A 23552-nucleotide genomic window follows, 5' to 3' on the forward strand; every position below is an offset into this window, starting at 1 on the left:
CACACATTTACCAGGACTTTTATTGGCGCAGTTTGAATGGAAAACAAAAGAACCCCAAAAAAAACTGTACAAAAACATATGAGGCGCTAATAAGAAATAAAACCTAAATAAGTATCAACAAGAAATAAGTTCTCACAGTCAAACCACAGGGAGATCAAATGACAACATAGCGCAAAGGTGTTAATCTCAACGAAGACACCCCGGAAAAAACTAAATATAACAGAGCTAACTTTCAAATATGACTAACAATAAATAATAATACTGTTGGAACATCACGTATGATTGTTGTTTTATGTAAAAAAACAAAACATTTTTCGGTCAATTCTCTTTTTAAAAAAAGAGCAAACTTGTCCATTGTTCAAAGGTTTGTGTACAAAAGAGCAGCTAACGAACTTGCCGCGAACAAAACACACACTTGAAATAATTGTGTGGCATCGACGTACAGGAAGTGATGTCACAGTGTGATCTACTGCTTCCACTTTTCAGGAAAGTGATTTCAAAATATGATCCCGTGGATCCACTCCGTATAGGAAGAGATTTCACGGTGAGATCAAGCGCATCCACTTTTGGATGAAGTCTTCAAAGTGTGATCCGGTGGCTTTTCTGACCACAGGAAGTGACGTCACATTGTCATATCTAGATCCACTTCATACAGGAAGTGACATCACAGTATGGTACAGTAGATCCACTGGATACAAAAAATGAGGACACAGCGAACTTTAGTGGACCCAAAACTTATGGAAAGTTTCACAGTGCTCTGAACTGGATTCAAAAGACGGATCCAGTGGATTCACGGAAAACAGGAAGTGACATGGATTAAGAAGACACTCCGTGCAGAAAGTAATGTCAGAACACGATCCAGCGGATCCACCGCATACAGAAATTGCTGTTACACTGTGATCCAGTAGATCCTTGCAGCGTGACACTCACGCTAACATGCTAGCCAGTGAGCCTGAACGGCTAACGACATCCCACACCTGAAGTGATGTCACCCGAGTAATCGGTAACCATGTTAACCAGTAGAACTGGATCGGTCCGTTCATACACGATCCGAACCATTTATTTATTTTGCATTGATGGAAGGAAATCAGAGGCACTGGTTGCTAAGCAACAGGACACGAAAGCCTCACCTGATCCAAATTAGCGGGGATTAGCCTGTCTTCTGCTTGTGCTAACAAGCTAGCATAGGAAACGGTCGGAGGCGAGCCGATTACTGTTAGCTTAGCTCGGCGGTAAGCGCGGCTCAATCTTCAGCGAAAGCTCGTACAGCGCATCTTCATCCATCACTTGCGTCTTGTCCAGCAGGAAGTGAGTCACCTGCAGTGGGTGAGGGGCGGGGGGGGGGGGGGGCGACCACAAAATGGCTGTCAATCAAACAGATGGCTGTCAATCAGAGGAACGCAAAGAAACACGCCCAGCCAACCTTGGCCTGGTGCTCAATCCTGTAAGGAGCTTGCTGGAACTGCCGGATCTCTCGGATGATGTGACAGATCTGACGGGGAGACAAAGAGCACCTCACGAGACCTCAAGTTAGCTTTGGAGTCAGAGTGGCCGTGTGGTGATATTTACCATCCTCATCTTGGAGAAGTTAACCAGGCCTTCCTCGGTGAAGTTGGGCGTCCCCTCCTCGATGAAAGCCAGGTCGGTAAGGTACATGCCAAGGTAGGGCACGCACGGCGGGTTACAGCTGCAAACACACACACGTGACACATGCACTTGTGGAGCGACACGGCAATAAGGCGATGTTTACTTTTTCAGCGTCTCTCGGAGGTTCTTGAAGCGTCCTTCAGATGAGACCGTCCTCTGCAGACGATCCATCAGCGCCTTTGTCTGCAACACACACACACACACACACATACACACACTTTTTAATGATTTTTTTTCATCAATTGCTAACAAATGTAAATATAATTTTTTGGGTACATTTTATTGTCATTTTAACAATAATTTAAGCAATGATTCAATGACTTTTTTCCCCTCATCTACGACTTTCCAAATTCAGATTTTTTTAAATCTAAAAACATTTTTATTGTTGAACAATTCAGCACTTGGCTTCCAAAGTTCACTTTTAATGTCGGTGATATTATGGCTGTCAGAAAAATTAGACTTTTTTTCCCTTGAGTAAAATGATTCTCGAAAAGCGCTTTAATTCTTAAGACTTTTTTTGTCAAACATTGACAACTGTACTTTTGAAAAATATAACTAAAAACATTTTGGGGGACAAAAATATAAAAATATAAATATGTTTTATGAAAAAATGCAAAATGAATACATTCGTTTTAATCAATCAATTTTGAGCAGAATAAATTGTTCAAGAAAAATAATGACTATTTTCAAATGTTATAAGTGAACACAAATAAAGAAAAAAAAAGTCAACCAATTAGCTCAGAAAAATGCGAAAATACATCTCTGGAAAGTGCAGTATGTTATGACTTTTTATAAATGGATAGAAAATTCATGCAAAAATAATGTATGAATATATTTGAGGGAGCAATTTTACGCCGCTGAATAAATTTTCGCCCATTTGCCCAGCGCGTCCTCCAGTATTGACAATCGCGCTGAGAACGGTTCCTAATATTCTGACATTTTGTTGGCGGAAGTACCTGCTTGCAGACTTTGGCCCACGTCTTCTTGAGGCGGAAGACGGCGCTGCGGTTGAGCGCCGAGGTGATCTCCAGGACGCCGTTGTAGTTGTTGAGGCAGCGGCAGATGTCCGCCACCGCCAACCACTTCTCGATGGCACCCGCCCGGGAGGCTACGTCGCCATGCGTCATGATCTGCGACGCCACCAGGTTGCTCATCTGATCGCCGTGACAACAAAACATGGCATTTGATTTTTCAATGGTGATGTCATCGGCGGGGTGTGGTTGTCTGCTTCGCTGTTTCCGAAACGCAGCCAATCCTGGATCGCCGCTAAAGGTCAACTCACATTGTTAAAGTGCTGGCTGGTTTTCATGATATAAGGAGTCTTCTCCGTCTTGTCCACCTTCATCCAGCCTTGGCCAAGGAACTCCCTGAAACAACATCAATCAATCAACTTTGACCTTTTTTTTTCTTGACTACAACAAGGAAAATACAATCTTTTCATATTTCTATTGGCGGCCCGGTAGTCCAGTGGTTAGCACGTCGGCTTCACAGTGCAGAGGTACCGGGTTCGATTCCAGCTCCGGCCTCCCTGTGTGGAGTTTGCATGTTCTCCCCGGGCCTGCGTGGGCTTTCTCCGGGTGCTCCAGTTTCCTCCCACATTCCAAAAACATGCATGGCAGGCTGATTGAACGCTCTAAATTGACCCTAGGTGTGAATGTGAGCGTGGATGGTTGTTTGTCTCTGTGTGCCCTGCGATTGGCTGGCAACCGATTCAGGGTGTCCCCCGCCTACTGCCCGAAGACAGCTGGGATAGGCTCCAGCACCCCCCGCGACCCTAGTGAGGATCAAGCGGTTCGGAAAATGGATGGATGGATGGATTCATATTTCTATTGTTTTTGTCTGATGATATTTTTGGCTTTGTTAAAAAAAAAAAATCTTTGTATAAAAAAAATCGATTTTTACCCCCAAGTCATACTTTTTGGGTCCCAAATACAATTTTATTCCTATGACATTATGACTGTTGGTGATATTAAGACCATCCATCCATTTTCTGATCCCCTTTATTGTCACCAGGGTTGCGGGGTGTGCTGGAGCCTATCCCAGCAATCTTCGGGCAGTAGGTGGAGGACATCCTGAACCGGTTGCCATCCAATCGCAGGGCACACATACACAAACAACCATCCACGCTCATAATCACAACCAGAGACAATTTGGAATGTTCCATTAACCTGCCATGCATGTTTTTGGAATGTGGGAGGAAACCAGAGTACCCGCAGAAAACCCACGCAGCCCCGGGGAGAACATGTAAACTCCACACAGGAAGGCCCGAGCCGCAATCGAACCCTGCGCCTCTCCACTGTGAGGCCAACATGCTAACCAGTCGACCAGGCAGTATTAAAAAAAAAAAAATCTTAGAAAAGTAAAAAATAAAATAAAATAATTCGAATATAACTCTCAAATTTAATCAAAAATGAAGTTATATTCAGGGAATATTATGAAATGCAACATCCTTACAGCAGACGCATGAGTCAAATTATTTTCATTCATCCCTTAAAAATTATTTTTGAAATACTAAGACAAAATGTTGGACTGACTCGTAAGGAATGCTCCTGAAAACGATGTGGTCCAGTAGCGTGATCTGCTCGGCCAGCTCCATCGCAGACAAGGACTCCAAACACTCTGCCTTTGGTCCCTCCGCCTACACACACACACGTAAATAGTGATGACTATTTTAACGTCTATAAGTGAACATGAAGATTCTTTCTTACCGCAATGAAGTGAAGAAGTGGACAACTGTTCTGTTCATCAAAAAAAAAAAAAAAAGTAAAAGATAATTTTCATGATAATTTGGTCAAAAACTGTTTATGTATGTTCTTTCGGATGAAAATGGCATACCATTTGCAGAATGTCTTCAATCTTGAGCTGAGGGTTGTCTTGCTCTTCTTGATAAAGAGCGCTGATGACGACAAAGCGGCCCAGGTTAAATTTCGAGTCGAGCCAAGTTCGTATGCGCACGTGGCGGGGTAACCTGAGAATGTTGCTGGTGGCTTTCCTCTCCTGAGGCAGAAGGTCCGGATCCCGCTGGACTTCCTCCAGTAGGCTGATCACGCCCACCTTCAGTTCGCTGTTGCTCTCAAAGTCCTGACAAGCGCAAGCGAAAACGCGCCAGCTCACTTCAAGGTTGTTGCTGCTTTATTCTCACCTGAGGGTTTTATTTACTTTATTTTATTTACTCATTTAAACACACTATAAGTATTTCCTGGAATCATTGGACTGTATGTATCTGAACATGTAAATATTAATTTGTTTTTTCAATTTGAATAAATCTGCAAAATGTGCAAAGTTGGGTGTCAAATGAACGAAATACATTTCGGAATTTATGTCCTTCATAAATAATGACAACAATAAAAATATCACCAAAAAAATGAAATTTTTTTTTAAAAGAGCTGCTGGGCTAACCTGAGAGTGTTTGGAGACCCAATGTCGCAGCACATTAAGAACTCGGTTGGTGGCGGCTCTGCGGATGATGAACTCTTTGTCGCAGGACTTCTCCGAGGTGCCCAATGCTGCAACAGCAAACACAAAGCACTTTTCTTGCTAGCTTTAGCAAATTTTCCCCACGGTTAGCCACTTTTAGCAACTCATACTGACTCCCATATCACTCACCAGGTCAGGCCCCGCCTTTTAAAGCCACAAACATTCAAAGTCACAGATACAACAGCGTAGAATACAGTGACGGTGACCCCAAGTGGACAGAAATAAGACCTACACCTCACATGCATATTTTGGATTGGAATAGTGCTACAAAATGGCCGTCTTGGTTCCATGCGCTCACCCTGGGAGCTGCCGTGTCCGGCGGCGGCGGTGGCGATGGCGAAAGCAGACGCAGGCGACACAGCGCACCGAGCGTTCTCGGATGAACACCCTGCCGAGAGACCGCAATAAACGGCGTTGCGCATCGTCATCTCGCAAAAATAAGCGTGGCGTGATACCTCCTGCCGGGCGGTAGCGCAAGTGTCGCGGCGTGGACGGCGAGCGACACGGGGACACGTCGCCGGACTCGTTGCTGTTGGTGCCGGCGGCGGCGGGAAATTCCGGAATAAATTTGTCCAGAGACACGGACTCCAGTACGGCTGGCGGGGGAGAGAGAAGGAGGAGCCACAGACGTAACCATGGCGCCAACGCTTGAATGGAGCGTGACTGTTTCAAATGTCAAGGACATCAAGACACATCCACAGTCATTTTCTTTGAACTGGCTCACCTCTGCGGATGCTTCTCCTCAGTTTCCCGCAGAAGGCGTCGATGCGAGGCAGATCGCCACTGACGACGTCCTCGCCGCCCGGGCTGAGCTCGGGCGAACTGGGACCTCGACTGAGATCCAACGGGGCCTTGGTAATGGTGGGCGGCGGCGACGACGACGACGAGAAGCCAAACAGCGTCCTGCAAGGTGCGGCGGTGTGGGGGGGCGGCGACGACAAAGTGAACAGGCCCGGGCCGTGTGCCGAGGTTGGGGAGCTGGCGGCCGAGGACGACGGCGTGGAGGGGAGGTCCAGGACTTTGGGGCCCACTGGCGAGCTGAGGGACAATTTGCGTGCGTGGACGGGCGAGGAAGTGCGAGACGGGAGGGACAAAGGCGGCGGGGATGAGAACTTGCGACACAGGCGCGGGGATTTGTTGTTCAGGGGTTCCATGCCCCATGAGCCCTGGTTGGTGGCGAAGAAAAGCTCCAGAGACCTGTGGACGCAAGACCAGCTGTCACCACAAGGGGGAGGGGCAATGGCGTGACTGACAAGACTATGGGGGTCGTTGATGGGAGTTTACTTGGACTGATCCAGAGCCAGCTGGGTGATCTTCAGAGTGTAGTCGGGACATAGAGACATGATGGACAGACGGTCGCACGAGTGCTGCTCGATTCTGACCGCCAAAATGACGATGAGGACCGTGACGAGACGAGGATGAGGATTAACAGGAAATAATGAAGATGAGGAAGATGAAAATGTGGGCCATGATTCAGTTTCATGAGGATGATTTTTTTTTTAATAGCATTTGACACACCAAAGGCCATGTGTCCATAATATCAAAGATGTGCTCATGTGTGTTTCTTGTTTGTATCCATCGCATCAAAGATGCTCCAATGTGACTTGGCATCAAAGACACTTCGAAGGTGATTCCCCCCCCCCCCCCATAGGTATCCAACCTTTGAACACATCAAATACATCTTTATGGGTAAGTAAAACAGAAAGTCATCATGGAATTAGTTTCCCTCCATTTGAGGTGGTAAATTTACCATGGACGTGTCTTTGATTTCTATCGCGGGCCACGTTGTAGTCACAGTTTCCCTCGGAGGGCCATTACGAGTGTGAAACCGTATCACCTCCTCGTATTATTACATAAACAATACACAATTAATAGATAATAAATTTTGAAATCAAATGTCCTGTTGTTCAAGTTTCTGTCAAAATGTAAAACAAGAAAATGCTTGCAGTAGCTCAACACGATGATTTATTGCACATGACAATTTGAAAATCGGCATAGATTTTAGCACGCGTCATGGAAGTTGACCTGGTTGAATTGCTTTCGCGGGCCATGTAAAATGATGTGGCGGGCCAGATCTGGCCCCCGGGCCTTGTGTTTGACACCTGTGTTGTAAATGATGTTTACCGATGAATATAAAAATCGCCACGTGTGTCTTTGATGTGTTTAGACAACGGGTATGTTTAAACAAAGTCTGAGTCTAGCCGTGTCTTTGAGTGGCAGCTTATAGACGGTTGGGCTACCTGACGGGGATGGAGGTGAAGGGCTGGCGGTAGATGTGCGCCAGCTTGCGGATGACGACGGCGGCCGTGGTGAAAATCCTGTAGGTGTGCAGGAAGGTGTTGAGGAAGTCGATCGAGAGGAAGCGCAGGTCGGTCAGGCGCTCCAGCAGCCGCTCCACGCTGGCGTAGCGGATCTGCGGCACTTTGCAGGAGTTGAGCGTCTTGCTGAAGCAGATGTCCACGTCGTCCTTGTGCAGGCGGGCGTCCGACCTGCGGGTTGGACGCCCGGCCGTCACTTTTGTGCTGTGTGTGTTTCTTAGTATGTGTGACGTCTTACTTAATCATGTGCGGCACAGAAACTTTGGAGTTTTCCTCAAAGACGCTGGTCATCAACCCGTTGCAGCGGATGTTATCGATGCACTAGAACGCAAACGAACACGAGACGTGAGACGAAATTCAGGGGACAGTTGTTCTTCCGTGGCTTTCGCCGACCTGGCTGATGTCGCTGGTCCAGGCCGCCTTCTCCTGGCGCGAGGGAGCGAGCAGGACCACCGAAAACGTCTGCCCGTCGGGAGGCTCCACCACCATTTTGAACTCCAAATGGCTGAAGCCTTGACCTGCCGCGTTGTCTGCAAAATAGCGACCGTGTCACGTCTGACGCTTTTGGAGCGACTGGATTCGAAAGGACGTCACGGCACGCTCACAGTCCTCGTCGCCGGCGTCCAGTTCCTCGATCAGCGTGCATTCCATCAGCGACAACGTGCCTCCTTGCTGGAGCGCAAGCACAAAAAAAAAAAAGCCTAATTATGCCCTACATCCTATGCCTTGCTTTCAACAGCAGCCCGACGAGGGAGCAACTTATTTTTGGGCAATGTGTTAAACTTGTCATGGTTTTTTAAACTGCGCTCCATCTAGGCAGTTCACTAGTTGAGGCTTTTTAAAAATTCATTTTTGTTTTATTTGAGCTAAAAACTATCCAGAGCCAAACGCGTCTTGGTTTGAACAGCAGCCTATCGAGGCAGCAAATGAGAGGTCAGAATTAACTGTTACCTCTATCCACAATTCATTTAACTTTTTTTTCTATAAAATGGTCGCTCGCCAAAGCCAACTTGTCTTGTTTTCAACAGCCGCCCATCTAGGCAGCAAACTAATTGGACCTTAATTGTGTCCCAATACTTAGTAGTCATTCCTTTGTTAAATTTTGGTTCAAAAGGATCCTGAGCCAGATATGTCATGATTTCAGAAGCAGCCTATCTAGGCAGGAATATACTGTAACTATGCCTGAATAACTGCACTCGCTCTTTACAATCATTTCTCTTTTTATTTTTTACTTCTACCCAAACCAAACTGATTTAAATTTCAACAGCAGCCTATCTATGCGGCAGATGGTGGTTGACCTCATGAAATAGCATGGTTCATTTGCAATGGATTTGTGTGGACCTTCAGCAAGTGCAGCTTCCCTCCGGACGTTCTGGTGCAGATGAGGAAGTGTTTGGTGAACAGGAAGCACTGGCGCTCGCCTTCCTTGCGCAGCGATAGCGAACCCAGACGCACTTTACTCAGCATCCCGCGCTCGCTACTGGACGGTAGCTGGATGAGTGAACCTGTCGGGAGAGAAAGCAGACGTTCGCTTGAGCCTTGACCAGGGTATCTCGAGGGGGGACATGTGGAAGATGAAGACGGCGTGAAACGCGCGCCCCACCCTGTCGAACGAAAGTCTGACTGGTGTCCAGCAGGATGTCGCAGCCCTCCACGATCATCCTCTCGATGGCCAGGTTCTTGCGGATGTTCTCCGTGTCGCTCACCTCGTCGTGCATCATCCTGATTGCATATGCGTGCGCACACAATAAAACACACATGTCGTCACTTTGGAGAAGAGCAACGGTACATCAAGTTCAAGATCAAGTTTGTACTTTGAGAGCTCTTCCAGTTTGGACTTGGCAAAGTGTAAACTATTTCTCTCCACGTGTTCGTGCGGCGTGTGCGCGAGCAACTCGTGGAGGGTGATGATGTAACGAGGAATCTGAAAACACACACAGAACGCTGGTCACTTCATTAGGGAGAGATGATCATCACATCTGAATCTGGCAACCATTCTGCCTTTCAAGGCAACTAAATAAGAACTACAACTACTGACATTGACTACTACTAACCGGATAACTAAGCAACTTTTAACAACTAACATTTCCTAAATGGAGAAGTAACCGCTAAATAAGTACAGCTGACAATAACAACAACAAAACCTACCAAAGAAAAACTCTTACCAACAGGCTAACTAACTAACCAACTTCTACTCACTAGCTAGCTAGCGATGAGCTATTAGCTTTGCCCACAACTACTACATTTACCCACCTACTTAGCTGCCTACCTACCTACGTAACCAATTGGAAAATCTGTTTTATAATTATCTGTTTCACTAACCAACGGAAAGTAGCATCATAACTAACAATATCTACAATAATTTTAAAATTCTTAAAAAACACTGAACTAACACTACGACTAGCTAGAACTATTGCTAAATAACCAAACATTGACCTACCTCTCTTTTTACAGTAGCTTACAAGCAAACAAATGACCTAACTGTCTAACTAACAAACAATTCACCTAACAACCTAAATTATCGAGTATTGCTAACTCGATAACTAGTACTCCAAGTAGGTAACTGATTTTGAATTACCAGGTGCGAAAAGTGTGAGTATTGCTATGCGCTATGAGCTGTGCTTTGACTGTTCAAGTGTGTTTGGAACGACGCAAGACTTCAAGAGGAACAATCGTCACTTTGCTACCTGGAACATGGGGTAAGTGAGGAATGTCTCCAGCATGCGGCCCTCGCACGCGGCGTTGGCCTCGTATTGCTTGAGCAGCTTGTCGAAGTCTCGGTTTTGCTTGCAGTTGGCTAGAACATTAAGGCTGTACTGGTGGTTGCGCACAAACTCCTGGTAGATGTTCAGCATCGGAAGGAGAATGTCAAAAAGGTCCGCTGTAAGTCAAACACACACAGGTTTCGCGACGGCGCTGACAACACGCGAGGCAACACTGATGACTCACCAAGGACCAGCGTAGGCCAGTTGGCCATGCGAGCGTTCAGGCCCTGGTGGAAGATCTGGTGCAGGAACATGATGGTCTCGCTGGTCAAAACAAGGACTACATTAGCTGCACAAAGTCTTTGCTTGGGGCGTCCCGAAAACACCCTGGCCATCATTTGCGAAAAACTAAATCTTAACAAACAAAACCAAGGCAAATGTGCTGAGGTGTACAGTAGCTTAAGTGTACTTAAGTGTCCTACTACTTATGCTAACACTTAAGTAGTAGTCTCCCCCACCCACAGAAAAAAAATTGTCTAGTTATAGCTCACTATTGTTGATTACAACTTAAATTTGTAATTCATTTTGGGGGGTGTAAATCCACTTTCATCCATTTAGCGGCAACACGGTATGCAGTTGAAAAAAACTGGAGAAAACAGGTGTCAGTCTCATTTTTGTTGAAGAGAAAGATTTCTGAATGTCTCAATCCTCTCCCATCCTGCGTTTTATGCCTACAGAAAGCAATGAGTGTAGGTTCATTACATGATGTGCACTTTTGCGTATGATTACCGATGCATTTGTGAGACGATAAATGATGTCGCAAAAACAAAACAGGTTTTGTAAACTTTAAACACATGGATCGGTATGCCATTAAACCAGGAGTGTCAAATTCATTTCACATTGTGGGCCACATACGAACTCGGTAGATGTCAAGTGGGCCGAACCATTAACATGATACCATACTGTGCTATGAATCACCAAAATCTCATCTCTTTCCTTTGTTTTGGTCTCAAGGAGCATTGATTGGCGCTTTCATATCATTTGCTGCATTGGGTCTATCTCGGTGACAGACAGACTGCTGTTTTCTTCTGTGATCAAAACAATGTTGTCTTCTACTGTGATCAAAACAGTGTGCCCCCTAGCGGATAATCCACGAATTGCATTTTTATTTAAAATATTCATACTGTGTCTTTAATGCATTTTTTTCACTTAAATTATCCCGCGAGCCGGATCGAACCTCCTTGGGGCCGGTTCCGGCCCGCGGGCCGTATGTTTGACACACCTGTATTACACTGTAACATTTTTCTTATCCCTTGCTCTTCTGGATCCCTCTCAATACATTCAATGTTCTAGAGCTAGAATGTCTTTGTATTATTTTTAAAATGTGTTTAAAGATCTTCCAAAAGTAAGTGTCGTAAATGCAATCAAAAAACATACCGAGGGAGGCTGATTCATATCGCACATTTCACTGAGGGTGGTCTGTAACACTCGCGTTTCTTCTTTTTTGCCAGACCACTTTTTGTCGCACCTGTTGAGGAAGATGCTGCTGACGTCGTGGTGGCTGACGGGCGGCTTCTTGGAGCTGGCGGCCATGCGCAGCGGACGCAGGAAGCAGTTGACCAGGACGGACAGCTGGTTAACGTATTCCGTCTCGGCCTCCACCATGTTGAAGACGATGTGGTTGCGCTTGCGCATGCTTTCGGCGTGTGGCGAGCAGATGTAGTCCTGAACGATTAGCTTCCACTTCCTCCGGCATAGCCAACCGCGCATGAAGCTCTGCACCTGTGGGCGCATGCCACTAAACGAGTCACATGACACGTGCTTCTTAAATCATCTCTTAACAAGCTAAAACAAAATTCGGAAGTCACTTCGCTCACTTAAGTCACAGGACACTTAGGTCACAGGACACCAAACAAGTCGCTTAAAACATTTTGAAAGTCTCTTAACGACACTTAACAAGTCACCTAAGAAGTCAGTAAACAAGTCAGATGACACTTAAGTCACTCAAAAACTCGCATGACAAGTCACTTCAGAGGTCGCGTGACGTGACACCGAAGTCACATGGCACTTAGCTAGCCACTCAACAAGTCTTCCTCCTTCCCGTGTGCCTTTTGACCCCAGCGCAACTTACCTTCTTGATCTTTTTGATGTCGGGGTCCTCCTCGTCCAGGGTGTTCTGGTTCGGCTGCATGCGGTCTTTGGTCCTGTTGAGCAGCACGATCTGGACACCAGACGCGCACAACCGCCGTTAGCTTGAGCACTAACAGCAGCAGTAGCCTTTTACAAATAGCATTCAAACATAGCATTTAGCATCGGGCATTTGCATTAGTCTTTACATACGGCATATCACATTCAACTTCAAACATTAACATATACTAGAATTAGAATTGCAGATAGCATTTACCATTAGCATAGTATGAAGAATTATCATGTTGAATTAGCATATGGAATCTAAAATCTAACATTATCATTTAGCATTAGCGCAGTGCTGCAGCGCAGCATACCTCGGCCTTTAGCCTCTCGATCTCGGTGTCCTGGTCCTCCAGTTGCGTGCGTAGCTGATTGGCTGCGATCTTCTCGGTCTCCATGATCTGGACCAGGTGGATGTACTTCTGCATGAGGATCTCCCGCTCCAAGATCAGGTCCGAGTAGCTGACCACACACACACACACACACAGTCATTTGTACACGCGTACACACAGGCAAACATGTACATTATTTCCTATGAGGATTTTCTTTCTAATGCTGTCACATTCTACATGAGCACAACAGTGTTACATATTTGTGTCGTGCGTGCAATCGTGCGTGCGTGTTGCGCTTGCAGCGCTTCACATTTAGGCCATGGTGGTACTTTATGAACTTACATCACACTCTGGCCTTCTGTCTCTCTCTCTCTCTCTCTTCTATTTTTATCTCCTTCCACAACCTTTTACTTTGCCCTGATCCCATCCAGTCCAAAATCGGACTTCAAGTTGTCATAAAACTTGAAATGTTTAAGGCTTCACGATGACATCTGAGCTTCATCTTACGTGCAGCACAGTAAGCATCCCTTCTTTGGGCATGTAGACAAACAAATGGCACAATGTGTCGATTCCCGTAGTTTAACTCATTCACTCCCAAAGACGTTTTTAAACGTCTTTTCAGACTTGGTCCAGAATTGGCTGGTACTGAATGAGTTAAATGAATGAGCGTGTGTATCTCCACATGCATGAGACTGTGTGTGTGTGTGTGTGTGTGTGTGTGTGTGTTCACCTAGCCTGTTGTATGCAGTCCACCCATTCGTTGCAGTCGGCTTCCTCTTCAGTGCGAAGCTCCAGAGGCTTTTGCCCATCATGGCCGAACATCACCAGGAAGTAGTACTACACGCGCGCGCACACAAACACACACACACATTACTAATGTTACACTTGACTTCTTGTACTTCACCTAACTTCCTGTGTTACACCCAACTTTGTGCATTTAACACTATACAGCCGGTATGTTGCATGTAGAAAGTGTGTGTGTGCGTGCACGCGCATATGTAGTAATGACATAACATAAGTGGGTGACTGACACTCGCTAGCGTGTGCCGGCGTCCGACCAGCATTAAGCTTAAAGGCTTGTGTGTGTGCACGTAAGTGTGTGTGTGTGTGTACGAGTGTGCATGTGTGTGTTGTTCTTACATAACGAACAAGGCAGCTTGTGCAGCTAATGCGGCTTCCCTGGCAGCCAGATGGATTTAACCCGAACCAAAACAATGACATACACGCGCGCACGGGCATCGTCGACGAGCCACGCCCCCTCCACTAAGCTCACGTCCTGCCATGTCTGCCAGGAGCACAAGACACTTAACTCACATGACACTCAACAAGCATGTCACAAGTCAACAAGTCCAACACCGACTTGAAAACCTAAATTAAGCCCGAAATCTAGCATTGGAACTTTACTGTAAACCCTACCATCGTCGTGAAGCACCCACACTGGTTTGAAATCATAATCCTAGCGAGAAACCTTACTTAAAAAAGCCTAACCATTATTTCAAACCCTATCCCTGGCTTGAAACCCTCATTTGAAACTCAAACCTTGGCTTAAAAGCCTGCTTTGAAACCATGACTGTAATTTGAAACCCTACTTTGGAACCCTAGCTCCGTCTCACTACACTTCGTCGGAACCCTTCGTCTGACTTGAAACCTTAACTTGAACTCCAAGCCCTACTTTGGAACCCTAATCCTTGCTTGAAACCCCACCTTGAAACCCTAATCCTGCTTCCAAACCCTACTTTGAAAGCCCAACCATTATTTGAAACAGTCAGAGTAACTTACACCCTGAACTTTGGAACCCTACCCCTGACTCAGTGCACCTGCCGTTGTCTTGGAACACTATTGCGAAAACCCAGGACTGCCTCGAAGCCCTATTTTGAAAGCCGAATCTTGTCTTAAAACCGTAACGCAGCCTCTTTTCGGGGTCTCGTTACCTGCATCTTCTCGGGGGCGTCCCTGCTGCCGCCGACCGAGGCCACTTTGGGGGCGGGGGCGCGCTCGCACGTGCATCCCTCCAGTAGGTACATGCCGGACGGCCGCGCGCTCTGCTCGTTGTCGAAGTAGAAGAGAAGATTCTGGTAGAGCGCGAAGAACTTGTCCGTCCAGCGGACGTTCTCCGAGCTGCGCTTGCCGACCAGGCCGCGCTTGGCACCCTCCTTGCGCGCGGCCAGGGCCAGGTGCAGCGCGTGGCCCTCGTTGTAGCGCACGCTCTTCTGCATCTGGACGCACCTGCACGGGATGGGACGCGACGCGACGCGGGGGCGTCGACGTGCGCGCGCGCGGCGGCGCGCTTCACTCGCTCGCGCTCGCACGTCTTCGCGGCGAGGGCGCGCAACCGAGGGCGAGAGCGAGGGCGCGCGTCATGGCTCCGTCGCGGGAATCCGGGCGACGAGCCGGCCGGGTACGCACCCGACTTTTTTTGGGGGCGGGGGGTGGTCCGAGTGGGAATGAATACACGGCGAAGGAGAAGAGGGTTCCGTTTGGGAATACAACCAACTGACGCTAAAGGCGGGAGGGCGGGATGAGCGCTAATCGGCTTTGATGTCCTCTTAAAGGGACAGCAGCATCACCGCACGGGCCGCCTTTTCAAAATACGACGGCGGGATCCAAACCCGACAATGAAAAACCGGCTTAAAACTCTGCCGTGGATCGGAACACTGCTTTCCAACTTTGAAACTCCAACGTCGAGTTGAACTGTAAATCCTTGATCGCGGCTCAAAATCCAATTTTGAAGTTCTAAACCTTGTTTGAAAACAGAACCCTGGGTTAAAAACTTATACGTTACCTTCAGACCCTAACTCTAGCCTTGAAGCCCTAATATGAAAATGTAACTCTTGTTTGAAACCCTAACTCTAAATGCTCAATTGAAATCCCATATTTACAAACGTGAACATCTATGCAAAATAAGGCCCGAGGGCCATATTTGGCCTGCCCACAGTCTCTGACCGGCCCTCACATAAACTCAAAACAATGCGGTGGCTTTATTCTGAAAGTTGTACTTTTGTTTGATGTGCACACGGACATGTCGCCAGTAAGAGTGTGTCATGCACTTTTCAAGTGTTACCAACTTGACAACACTGTCATTATATTTTGCAACTTTTCCAACCCCTACGGCAACTATTTTTCCCCAAAAGAAAAAATATAGCAAAAATGAGAACAGTAGTCTAATTTTTAATGTCATATATTGGGTGTATTATTAGTCATCGCTGAATCATAATACATGACTGTCACTAAGAATCTACTTTATTCTTATATAAATATTTGAGAGTCCTGACAAGCAACGGCTAATGTGACTTGCCACACAAAATGAATGCTACAAGTTTTACTTTTTTGGCTGACATTTTTGACATTTGGCAGGTATGTTTTCAGTTCCGATTTCAAACGTCTAAAGATTAAATGAGACACGCCAGCGTCGACAGTCGTGAAAAAAAAAAAAAAAAAAAGAATTGAAAGAAAGATTTCACCAGGAAGAGCAGAAGAGTCCGTTCTGTGGTCATTTCATTAGGTACACGAGATGGACATGTTCATGTGACCGTCTCAAACTCATCCAGCCAGAAAGGACAAACCCATGCTCACGTGTATGCGTTTGTGCATGTAGACAGATGTTGTCTGTGTGTGTGTGTGTGTGTGTCTTCTGGCCTTGGCCTTGATTGGCGGCTGAAGGACGAACCCGCTTTGACCTCAAATTCGCCGTTAAATGAGACACAATGTGATGCGCACGCACACAAACAGACACACACACACTGTGCTGCTAATCTGTTAGGCTGCTTAGTGATCACCACACACACACACACACACACACACACGCACGCGCGCACAAAGTGGTTTGATCAGTGGTGGATGGTTAAGCCCAGCAAGGCGTCCTCTGCTCGCCAAAACACAATCATCAGCACTGAGCAACATTCGCGTCTCATCATCAGCAACCACAAAAAGAAAAAAATAATAATAAGTGAGACAATCCAATGAAAAATCATATTAAATCAACTCAGACTTCTTGGTCGAGAAAATATTCAAATTAATCTGATTTCCTTCCAAAGTTGAATGAGGTGGATCATAATACACGGAAACTTTCTGAAAACAATAACATCACCTTTAGCATTTACACTCCCGGCTCACTTTATTTTAATGTTTAGTGTCCAATATTTCATCGATCATAATTTGGTCTACTTTACAAGATAACTCTCGAACAAGAGATCAGATGTTTGCATGATGTGCTGCTGTATTTATTTTATCATGACAAGTACCATATTTTCTCAACATTTCACCATTAAAATCTTAACATTCTTATTCGGAGCCAACTACCGCCAAATGCTGCTACCTAGCGGAAAAACTTCAGTAAATAAAGTACATCTAGTGGACATTTTATTGTCATATAAAAAATTAAAAAGTAACACAGAGACCAGAGTAAAAGCACTTAGTTAAAAAACAGCCCACTTGATACACATGAACTGAGTTGAGATAAGAAAAAGACCGGGTAAAATTCATGCAAATTATTACAAATAAGCATACACATGAACAGAGTTGAGAAAATACAAATAAAGTTTCATGCAAAAAAAGTTACAAATACTTAAACTTAGCTTGTTGTGCTTTTGGGATAAAAAGAGTTCATAGCAGGCAGTAAGACTTGGGCTGTCGGTTCCGACCACGGTCGACAGCTCGCACTCACCATCCAAAATTTTGTTCTGATGACATCACACGGTCGGCTGAGGATGACGACGCCACGGGCTCGGCTGATGGCGACGACGTCCGAAGCGCACCGCCGCATCTCAGGCTCTGCGGTCGTAGTCGCTGACCATTTTTTTGATGTGGTTGAGTTTGGCTTTCAGGTATTTGCTGCGCCTCTTTTTGGCGCGATAATCTGATGACTGCAAACACAACGCAACAAACGCACAAAGAGTCACGGTGTGCTCCTTCTAGTTGTACCTGAAGAAATCGCGGAATTAAATGTTTCAACTGTGGCATAATATGGCAGTGGCTTACGTTTTTTGTGGAATCCAAGACGCCATATTTGTTTTGTACAGTTCAGTTGTATTTAACTTTATGCATTGTTTGACAACCGCTCCTCTAACAGATAAAACACTGACTCACCTTTTTCATGTCCTTGATTCGGTCGTACTCGTCCAGGGCATCCTGGCGTAAAACACATCATTTTATTATTATTATCATTATATTTCTATGTGCGGGAGTTTGACCTCGAGGATCTCTTGGGCAACATGTACTCTTTGAACGGCACCTTGAAATGAGCCTAAAATGGCAGCTTAAAAAAAACTAAACGGTCAATTTCTTGTCTCTTTTCGAGCATGGTTTCTTGAGGCTTTTTTGTGGCTCTCCTCATGATCGACATGTTGACTAAATTTCAGGTTGCGAAGTGAAACTTGTTTTGGGGGCTGAATTTCCCAAAATATTCAAAAGAAGTCCCCAAAATGACAAAATTGATACATAAAGGGCAAATGTAAACAATTGTAGACTTCCTATTTTTTGTGAGTCTTCTCAAGATAGACATGACAACCAAATTTCATGTTGCCAAGTCAAACTGGCTTCCTGAGTCTTTTCGAGCATGGCTTCTTGAGGCTTTTTTGTGGCTCTCCTCATGATAGACATGTTGACTAAATTTCAGGTTACTAAGTGAAACTGGTTTTGGGGGCTGAATTTCACAAAATATTCAAAAGAAGTCCCCAAAATGACAGAATTGATACGTAAAGGGTAAATTTTAAATAAATTGTAGACGTCCTATGTCTTTTCAAGCATGGCTTCTTGAGGCTTTTTTGTGGGCCTTCTCAAGATAGACATGACGACTAAATTTCATGTCGCCAAGTCAAACTGGCTCCCTGAGTCTTTTCGAGCCTGGCTTCTTGAGGCTCTCCTCATGATAGACCTTGTCTACTGAATTTCATGTTGCAAAGTGAAATCGTCTGAGGGCTGAATTTTCAAAGAGCCCTGAAAGTGACAAAACTGACACTAAATCGGCCATTTTGGAAAAAAAAATGGCTGAGTTATCGCCGAGACGTGATTTTTGGCGTGTTCTTTGCGATGAAATGTGGTGAACGGTGTACGATGCTGACCAGGTACTGTGGGCTCCCCTCCCGCAGCTCATCCAGTTCTCGGTTGACGTCGCTGAGTTTTTTGTTGACGGCGTCCAGCTCGGCCTGGAGGTCTTTGTACTCGTGGTGATTGCGGTCGAACTCTCGCTTGTACTCGTTCCGTTGCTGCTCGTTGGGGATGGGCGGGAACTCGCTGAGGAAGACAAATAGCCGTTAAAACGGCGCGCCATCCGGCTACGCGCGCAATGCCGCGTGGGCGCGCATCCACCTGTAGAAGTCGGCATCGTCGTCATCCAGCTCGTCTCCCGAAGAGGCGTAATCGGCGTCGGGGTCCGCGCGCCTCCTGTTGGCTCTGCCGGGAACGTCCGAGTTGACGCCGTAAGGAATGCCGTTACGAACCGGCTGCTCGTCCTCCACCGGACTGGCACACGCACAAAATTGCACACGGGATTAGAATAATGACAATGGTGATGATGATGATGATGAAAATAAATGAACACACACCATAACACATTTGTGAAACAATCACACGTAAATTTGTTTTGTCGAGTACGAATGACTCAGCGTTGGACGCGTTTCACTCTATGACATCATCATTCCAATCAACATCATTGCGAGCGATATGAAGTCACGCGTGTGGGTGAACGTCAGCGTGGACGGTTCGTGAAATGCGGACTGACGGTGGCGTGTAGCCGTAGACAGGTTTGCTGTAGTTGGTGCTGCGGTCGTCGTCGTTGTCCAGGTGACTCCGCGAGCTGCGCAGCTTCTCCGGTACCTCGGCCATGTGAAATTCATTGGGTGGCATCGACACGTCGTTCACCTGTCGACAAGGCCTCGCGTTACCACAACAACAGACGTGCAAAGTCGCTACTTTCTTCGTCAAAAATCCTTTTTTTTTTTTTGTTAACTCAAAATATTTTTAAATGACTGAGGAAAGATCATTGACTTTTGTGTTAGGCATTTTTTCCCCCGCGGGGTTTAAAAAAAAAAAAAAAGAGGCTTGCCGCGCTAGAATGACAAGCATGCGCAGACCCGTCACGTCAGCTCTTGCGACCTCCAAGAAAACAACAAAACCCGCGTGCCTTTTTCCAACGTGTGTGTTAGATCTTCCTACGTGCGTGTGTTAGTGAATGACCCCCCCCCCCCTTGAGAATGTGACATTATGAGAGTGAAACTATTTGTGTCACCACGGCGACACGCCTTGAAACCAACACCGGCAGCCTTCCAACCTCCCCCAAACACCCCGTCCTATCCCCCCCCCCCTTCTTTGCACGCTGAGAGCCGCCAAACTGGTCCAACCGCTTCAAAGATCGCTTTACACACACTTTTCTGCACTTCCTCTGCACCATAACACCTCACATTAAAACGATACTTCCACAACAGAACGGGGCGGCCCGCAAACAGAGAAAATCCGCGTATAATTGGAACCCATTAAAATGGCCCTGGGGGAGAAAAAAAACAAGTATTTTAACCCCCCCCTAAAAAAATTCTTGAATATGCGGGGATATCGCACCAATTTGCGTTTTCCACAAAAGCCTCCCGACTGCATTTAAATGCGTGCCTATATAGTGTCATTGTTTTGTTTTTTTTGTCAATGAAATGAATATTAACGATGATGTCAGATGAAAGATTTTGCTGACCCAGGCCTCGACGTCCTGCGGCGGTTCGGCGTCCTCCAGCACCTTGACGCGCTTCCACAAGATGTTGCTCTTGCCAAACTCGCCGATCTTCTTACGCGTCTTCAGAGCAAACACCAGCATGATAATGAGGGCGACCGCCACCAGGAAGCCAAACACCACCGCGATGGCCTGCCGGATACGCACACAAAACACATGAAGGAAAACCAAAATAAACAGAAAATGTGGTTTCACAAGTGTGACCTTTTAGGTGCCTTTCATTTACCTCAAATAAAGTTCTGATGTTTTAGTCGTCTTTTCCTGACATGATTTTTGTGGGCTAGCATATGGCTGAAAGTTTTTGTGTGCAAAGCAACTGTTCATAACTCCCAGCACCTTGACAAAAGCACCACTTCGGAAGCCGATTTTTAGATTATACTCTGAGGGTGTGTGGCGTTACAAATGTGGGGCCTGGAGTGGTGAGTGCCGTGGGAGCCGTCGGATGACTTATTGGTAAGTATAGTTCCGACTTTGAGAAAATTCTGAAAATCAACCATAACAGCCCGAAAGCACAAACTACGAAAACAAGAATGAGCGGTGCGCACCTCTTGTGGCTCCACAACGCAGTAGTGGTACAGGTACTGGTTGACGAAGGCCCCCGTCACCTGCGGCCGCTGGTATTGCGCACACAGACCGGCGATCTGGCTGCCGTAGGCCGAGCCTTGCGACTGCGCCATGGGGTTGACGGCCATCAGGTACACAATGGCGGCGATCAGCATCAGCAGGGCCAAGATGGCGCAGATGATGATGACGGCCAGGAAGAACTTCCTGCTCTCAGAGATCCTCTGGTGAGAAACCAGGATGATGAAGATGGCCAGCGCGGCGATGAAGGTGATGGCCGCCATGGCAATGATGAAGCCTTTCGCCGAGCGCGGGTCGTTATAGTTGCCGCCGAGGCCGCCGTAGCCGTAGTTGTTGCCGGGTGCGTAGGCGCCGCCCCCGAAGGAGCCGTAGTTGCTCCCGCCGCCGTAACTTCCCGGGTAGCTCCCGCTGTAGGAGCCGCCGATGCCGCCGAAGCCCGACAGCGCCCCCTGGGAATCCCAGGCCAGGGTGGAGGCCACGCAGGCGAAGATGGCCACGCACAGCACGATGACGATGATGGCCATGATCTTCAGCACGCCCGGCGGGGACGTCCAGCGGTAGAAGTGCTGGAACTCGTCATCTGGGTAGTACGAGTACGCCGGCTGGTGCGGTGCGTTGCTGCGGGCAGGAGGATCATTTTGGTTCAACATTTTGGCGTTTAAAAACATCATGTAATTTTGTTTGACGTGTCGGTTTTACAGTCAAACTCCAATGGGAGTGACAAATAAACAGCTTTGGGAAGAGTATTCATTTTGTTTCCTCAAAGTGACGTTCTTCGGTTCGTCGCCCATTTCTCACATTAGACGAAAATGATTTGTAAAGCGGTTTGGACTTACTAGCCATCGGACTCGTAGGGAGGTGGACTCCCGTTGGGCCTGCTGGACATCGCTGCTGCGCTGGACTTTCTGTGCTTCAAAATATAATTTAAAAACAATCAAATAGCGTTGATAACATCCCCACAATTCTAAAACTATTGAATTTTAGCTGAAGTAAAGCGAGGCGGGATGTCTTTGAAGTACAATTCAGTTTCCAGTTTTGATGCGATTGTAGCAGAATCAAACAAGACATTATTCAAAACAAGGAGAACAGTTCCAGTACATTTGTTTTCCACAACTGAAACTAGCCCATTACCATGTTTTGTTGTAAAGCACAAATCGAAACAGCGTGGGACATTCTAAAATAATAATAATAATAAAAAAGAAAATAGATCAGAATTTATCATCTCAATTAGGCATCCAGCAAAGACTAGATGACTAGTGACTCTTACAACATTGCCACACAAAAACAAGGTGAGCATCATGCTAACTTTATTAGGTATGTAAAAAATGCCCACAATCAGAAAATGCCCGCAATCACGTCAATCAACAGGCACAGCATTTGAGACTGTATATAAATTAGCGCACAAACACATTTACTTTAATTAAACAAAACAAACAAAACATGTATTTGTGTGGGTGTTACCAGATATTAAATGAGGTTAATTCGACATGATCAACGACATAACAACATTAAAAAAAAAAACGCTGTAGCTACAGCAAAACAGTATAAGTGTATATTTTTTCAAGACAATATATGTCATGAAAAATATTTGTGCTCATATTACAACTATTTCCACAGATAGTCGCTTAAATCACACCAGTTCAACAGAAAAAAAAAATACAGGGGAAGCTTTTTGATCTATCGACTACAACAACACAATTGAAACCGCAAATGTTTACGGCATAAAAACTATTCATAAAAGCTTCATTCCAAAGACACCAAAGTGAAAGTAGTAAAGAAAGAGTTCGAGGCGCTCACCTGAAACTTCGTCCGTCGGTGGGTTGATGTTTCCTCGAAGTGAAATACACACAGAGGAAACACAAAACACACACAAAAAAAAAAGCCAGCAACCACACCTTAACCAGGTAGCAGCCTGGCCGCGCCTACTCACAGGTATCAGTTTACCTAATCGGAAATGCTGAGTTCATGGAAAAAAGAAATGCCATAAACGGAAGTAATATGCTCACAAGAAAATTCTTAAAATTCCTTTTCCACGCGCCTTTAAGTTAAACATGTTGAAAATGACCGAAAATGCACAACTTGTTTCTTTTTTTAAATGACTTGACTATGTTTTTACTAATTTTAAGACTTACGAAATTTACAGGTTTATTAGTATTTAAGTGAAAAAACAAATATTTCATGAAACTAAATCAACATTTAATGTTGGAGTTTAACCTCATTGAATCTTTTAGATAGTTACAGCAATTTACCATGCGGTAATGACTTTAAGAGACGGTTCATATAAAATACCCTTTAGTCTCACAAACATAACATCTCACTCTCTCAGCTTCTTCGTAGTGTGCTCCCAGTCTCTTACACATTGGTGCCTTCTACTGGTAGAGGGTGGTACTGACAGTAATGCCCAACACAACACGAATGTAAAACATTTAATAGCAAGATGAATTACTTTTATCGCTAGGGTGCACTTACGTTGCTTATTTCAGATAAGTGAAACGTGTGGTGGACTAATATAGGATTTTTTTTCTGGGAAAGTAATGTTATTGATAAAACTTCAAGTATAGAAGGTAATCTTGCATACTTTACACTC

At 45.8% G+C, this 23552-nt stretch overlaps 2 protein-coding genes and 1 long non-coding RNA gene across 8 annotated transcripts; 1 reads left to right on the forward strand and 2 right to left on the reverse strand.

Moving 5' to 3' along the window:
- Position 1: 1 nt before the first annotated feature.
- rasgrf2a (Ras protein-specific guanine nucleotide-releasing factor 2a) lies at positions 2 to 15110 on the reverse strand. 5 transcript variants are annotated; one of them, XR_015103444.1, is made up of 29 exons: positions 14601 to 15110; positions 13400 to 13506; positions 12652 to 12799; positions 12279 to 12368; positions 11676 to 11929; positions 10392 to 10471; positions 10130 to 10323; positions 9257 to 9366; positions 9046 to 9164; positions 8784 to 8947; positions 8048 to 8114; positions 7836 to 7972; positions 7681 to 7763; positions 7365 to 7613; positions 6409 to 6501; positions 5849 to 6321; positions 5580 to 5720; positions 5423 to 5512; positions 5047 to 5153; positions 4483 to 4728; positions 4356 to 4385; positions 4182 to 4285; positions 2930 to 3014; positions 2604 to 2801; positions 1751 to 1830; positions 1570 to 1687; positions 1424 to 1492; positions 1131 to 1317; positions 2 to 688 (listed from the first exon to the last, which is right to left on the reverse strand). XR_015103444.1 is itself a non-coding variant. In XM_086134505.1 (29 exons), exons 1-29 carry the CDS (start codon positions 14883 to 14885, stop codon positions 1222 to 1224), a joined length of 3945 nt encoding a protein of 1314 aa, XP_085990631.1. In that variant the 5' UTR covers positions 14886 to 15110; the 3' UTR covers positions 2 to 1221. The 5 variants fall into 5 exon arrangements, 4 of the variants coding, with proteins under 4 accessions (XP_085990631.1, XP_085990633.1, XP_085990632.1 ...); XM_086134505.1 differs by having other exon boundaries at positions 2 to 1317; positions 4483 to 4543; positions 4616 to 4728; XM_086134507.1 differs by lacking the exon at positions 14601 to 15110 and adding an exon at positions 13810 to 14019 and having other exon boundaries at positions 2 to 1317; positions 4483 to 4543; positions 4616 to 4728.
- LOC147191936 (uncharacterized) lies at positions 1363 to 3219 on the forward strand. The gene is made up of 3 exons (XR_015103445.1): positions 1363 to 1662; positions 1759 to 2792; positions 2897 to 3219. It is a non-coding gene; the product is annotated as an uncharacterized LOC147191936 (long non-coding RNA).
- A 1750-nt stretch (positions 15111 to 16860) lies between the features above and the next one.
- On the reverse strand, positions 16861 to 23254 carry oclna (occludin a). Of its 2 annotated transcripts, none has more exons than XM_086134936.1 (9): positions 22763 to 23254; positions 21802 to 21870; positions 20929 to 21583; positions 20348 to 20515; positions 19388 to 19527; positions 18976 to 19128; positions 18729 to 18900; positions 17755 to 17796; positions 16861 to 17531 (listed from the first exon to the last, which is right to left on the reverse strand). In XM_086134936.1, exons 2-9 carry the CDS (start codon positions 21849 to 21851, stop codon positions 17433 to 17435), a joined length of 1479 nt encoding a protein of 492 aa, XP_085991062.1. In that variant the 5' UTR covers positions 21852 to 21870; positions 22763 to 23254; the 3' UTR covers positions 16861 to 17432. The 2 variants fall into 2 exon arrangements, with proteins under 2 accessions (XP_085991062.1, XP_085991061.1); XM_086134935.1 differs by having other exon boundaries at positions 21802 to 21875.
- Positions 23255 to 23552: the final 298 nt, after the last annotated feature.

Source organism: Hippocampus guttulatus, chromosome 17 (genome assembly GCF_054856545.1).
Source record: "Hippocampus guttulatus isolate MCC_2025c chromosome 17, RoL_Hgut_1.0, whole genome shotgun sequence".
In the NCBI taxonomy this organism is placed as follows: Eukaryota; Metazoa; Chordata; class Actinopteri; order Syngnathiformes; family Syngnathidae; genus Hippocampus; species Hippocampus guttulatus.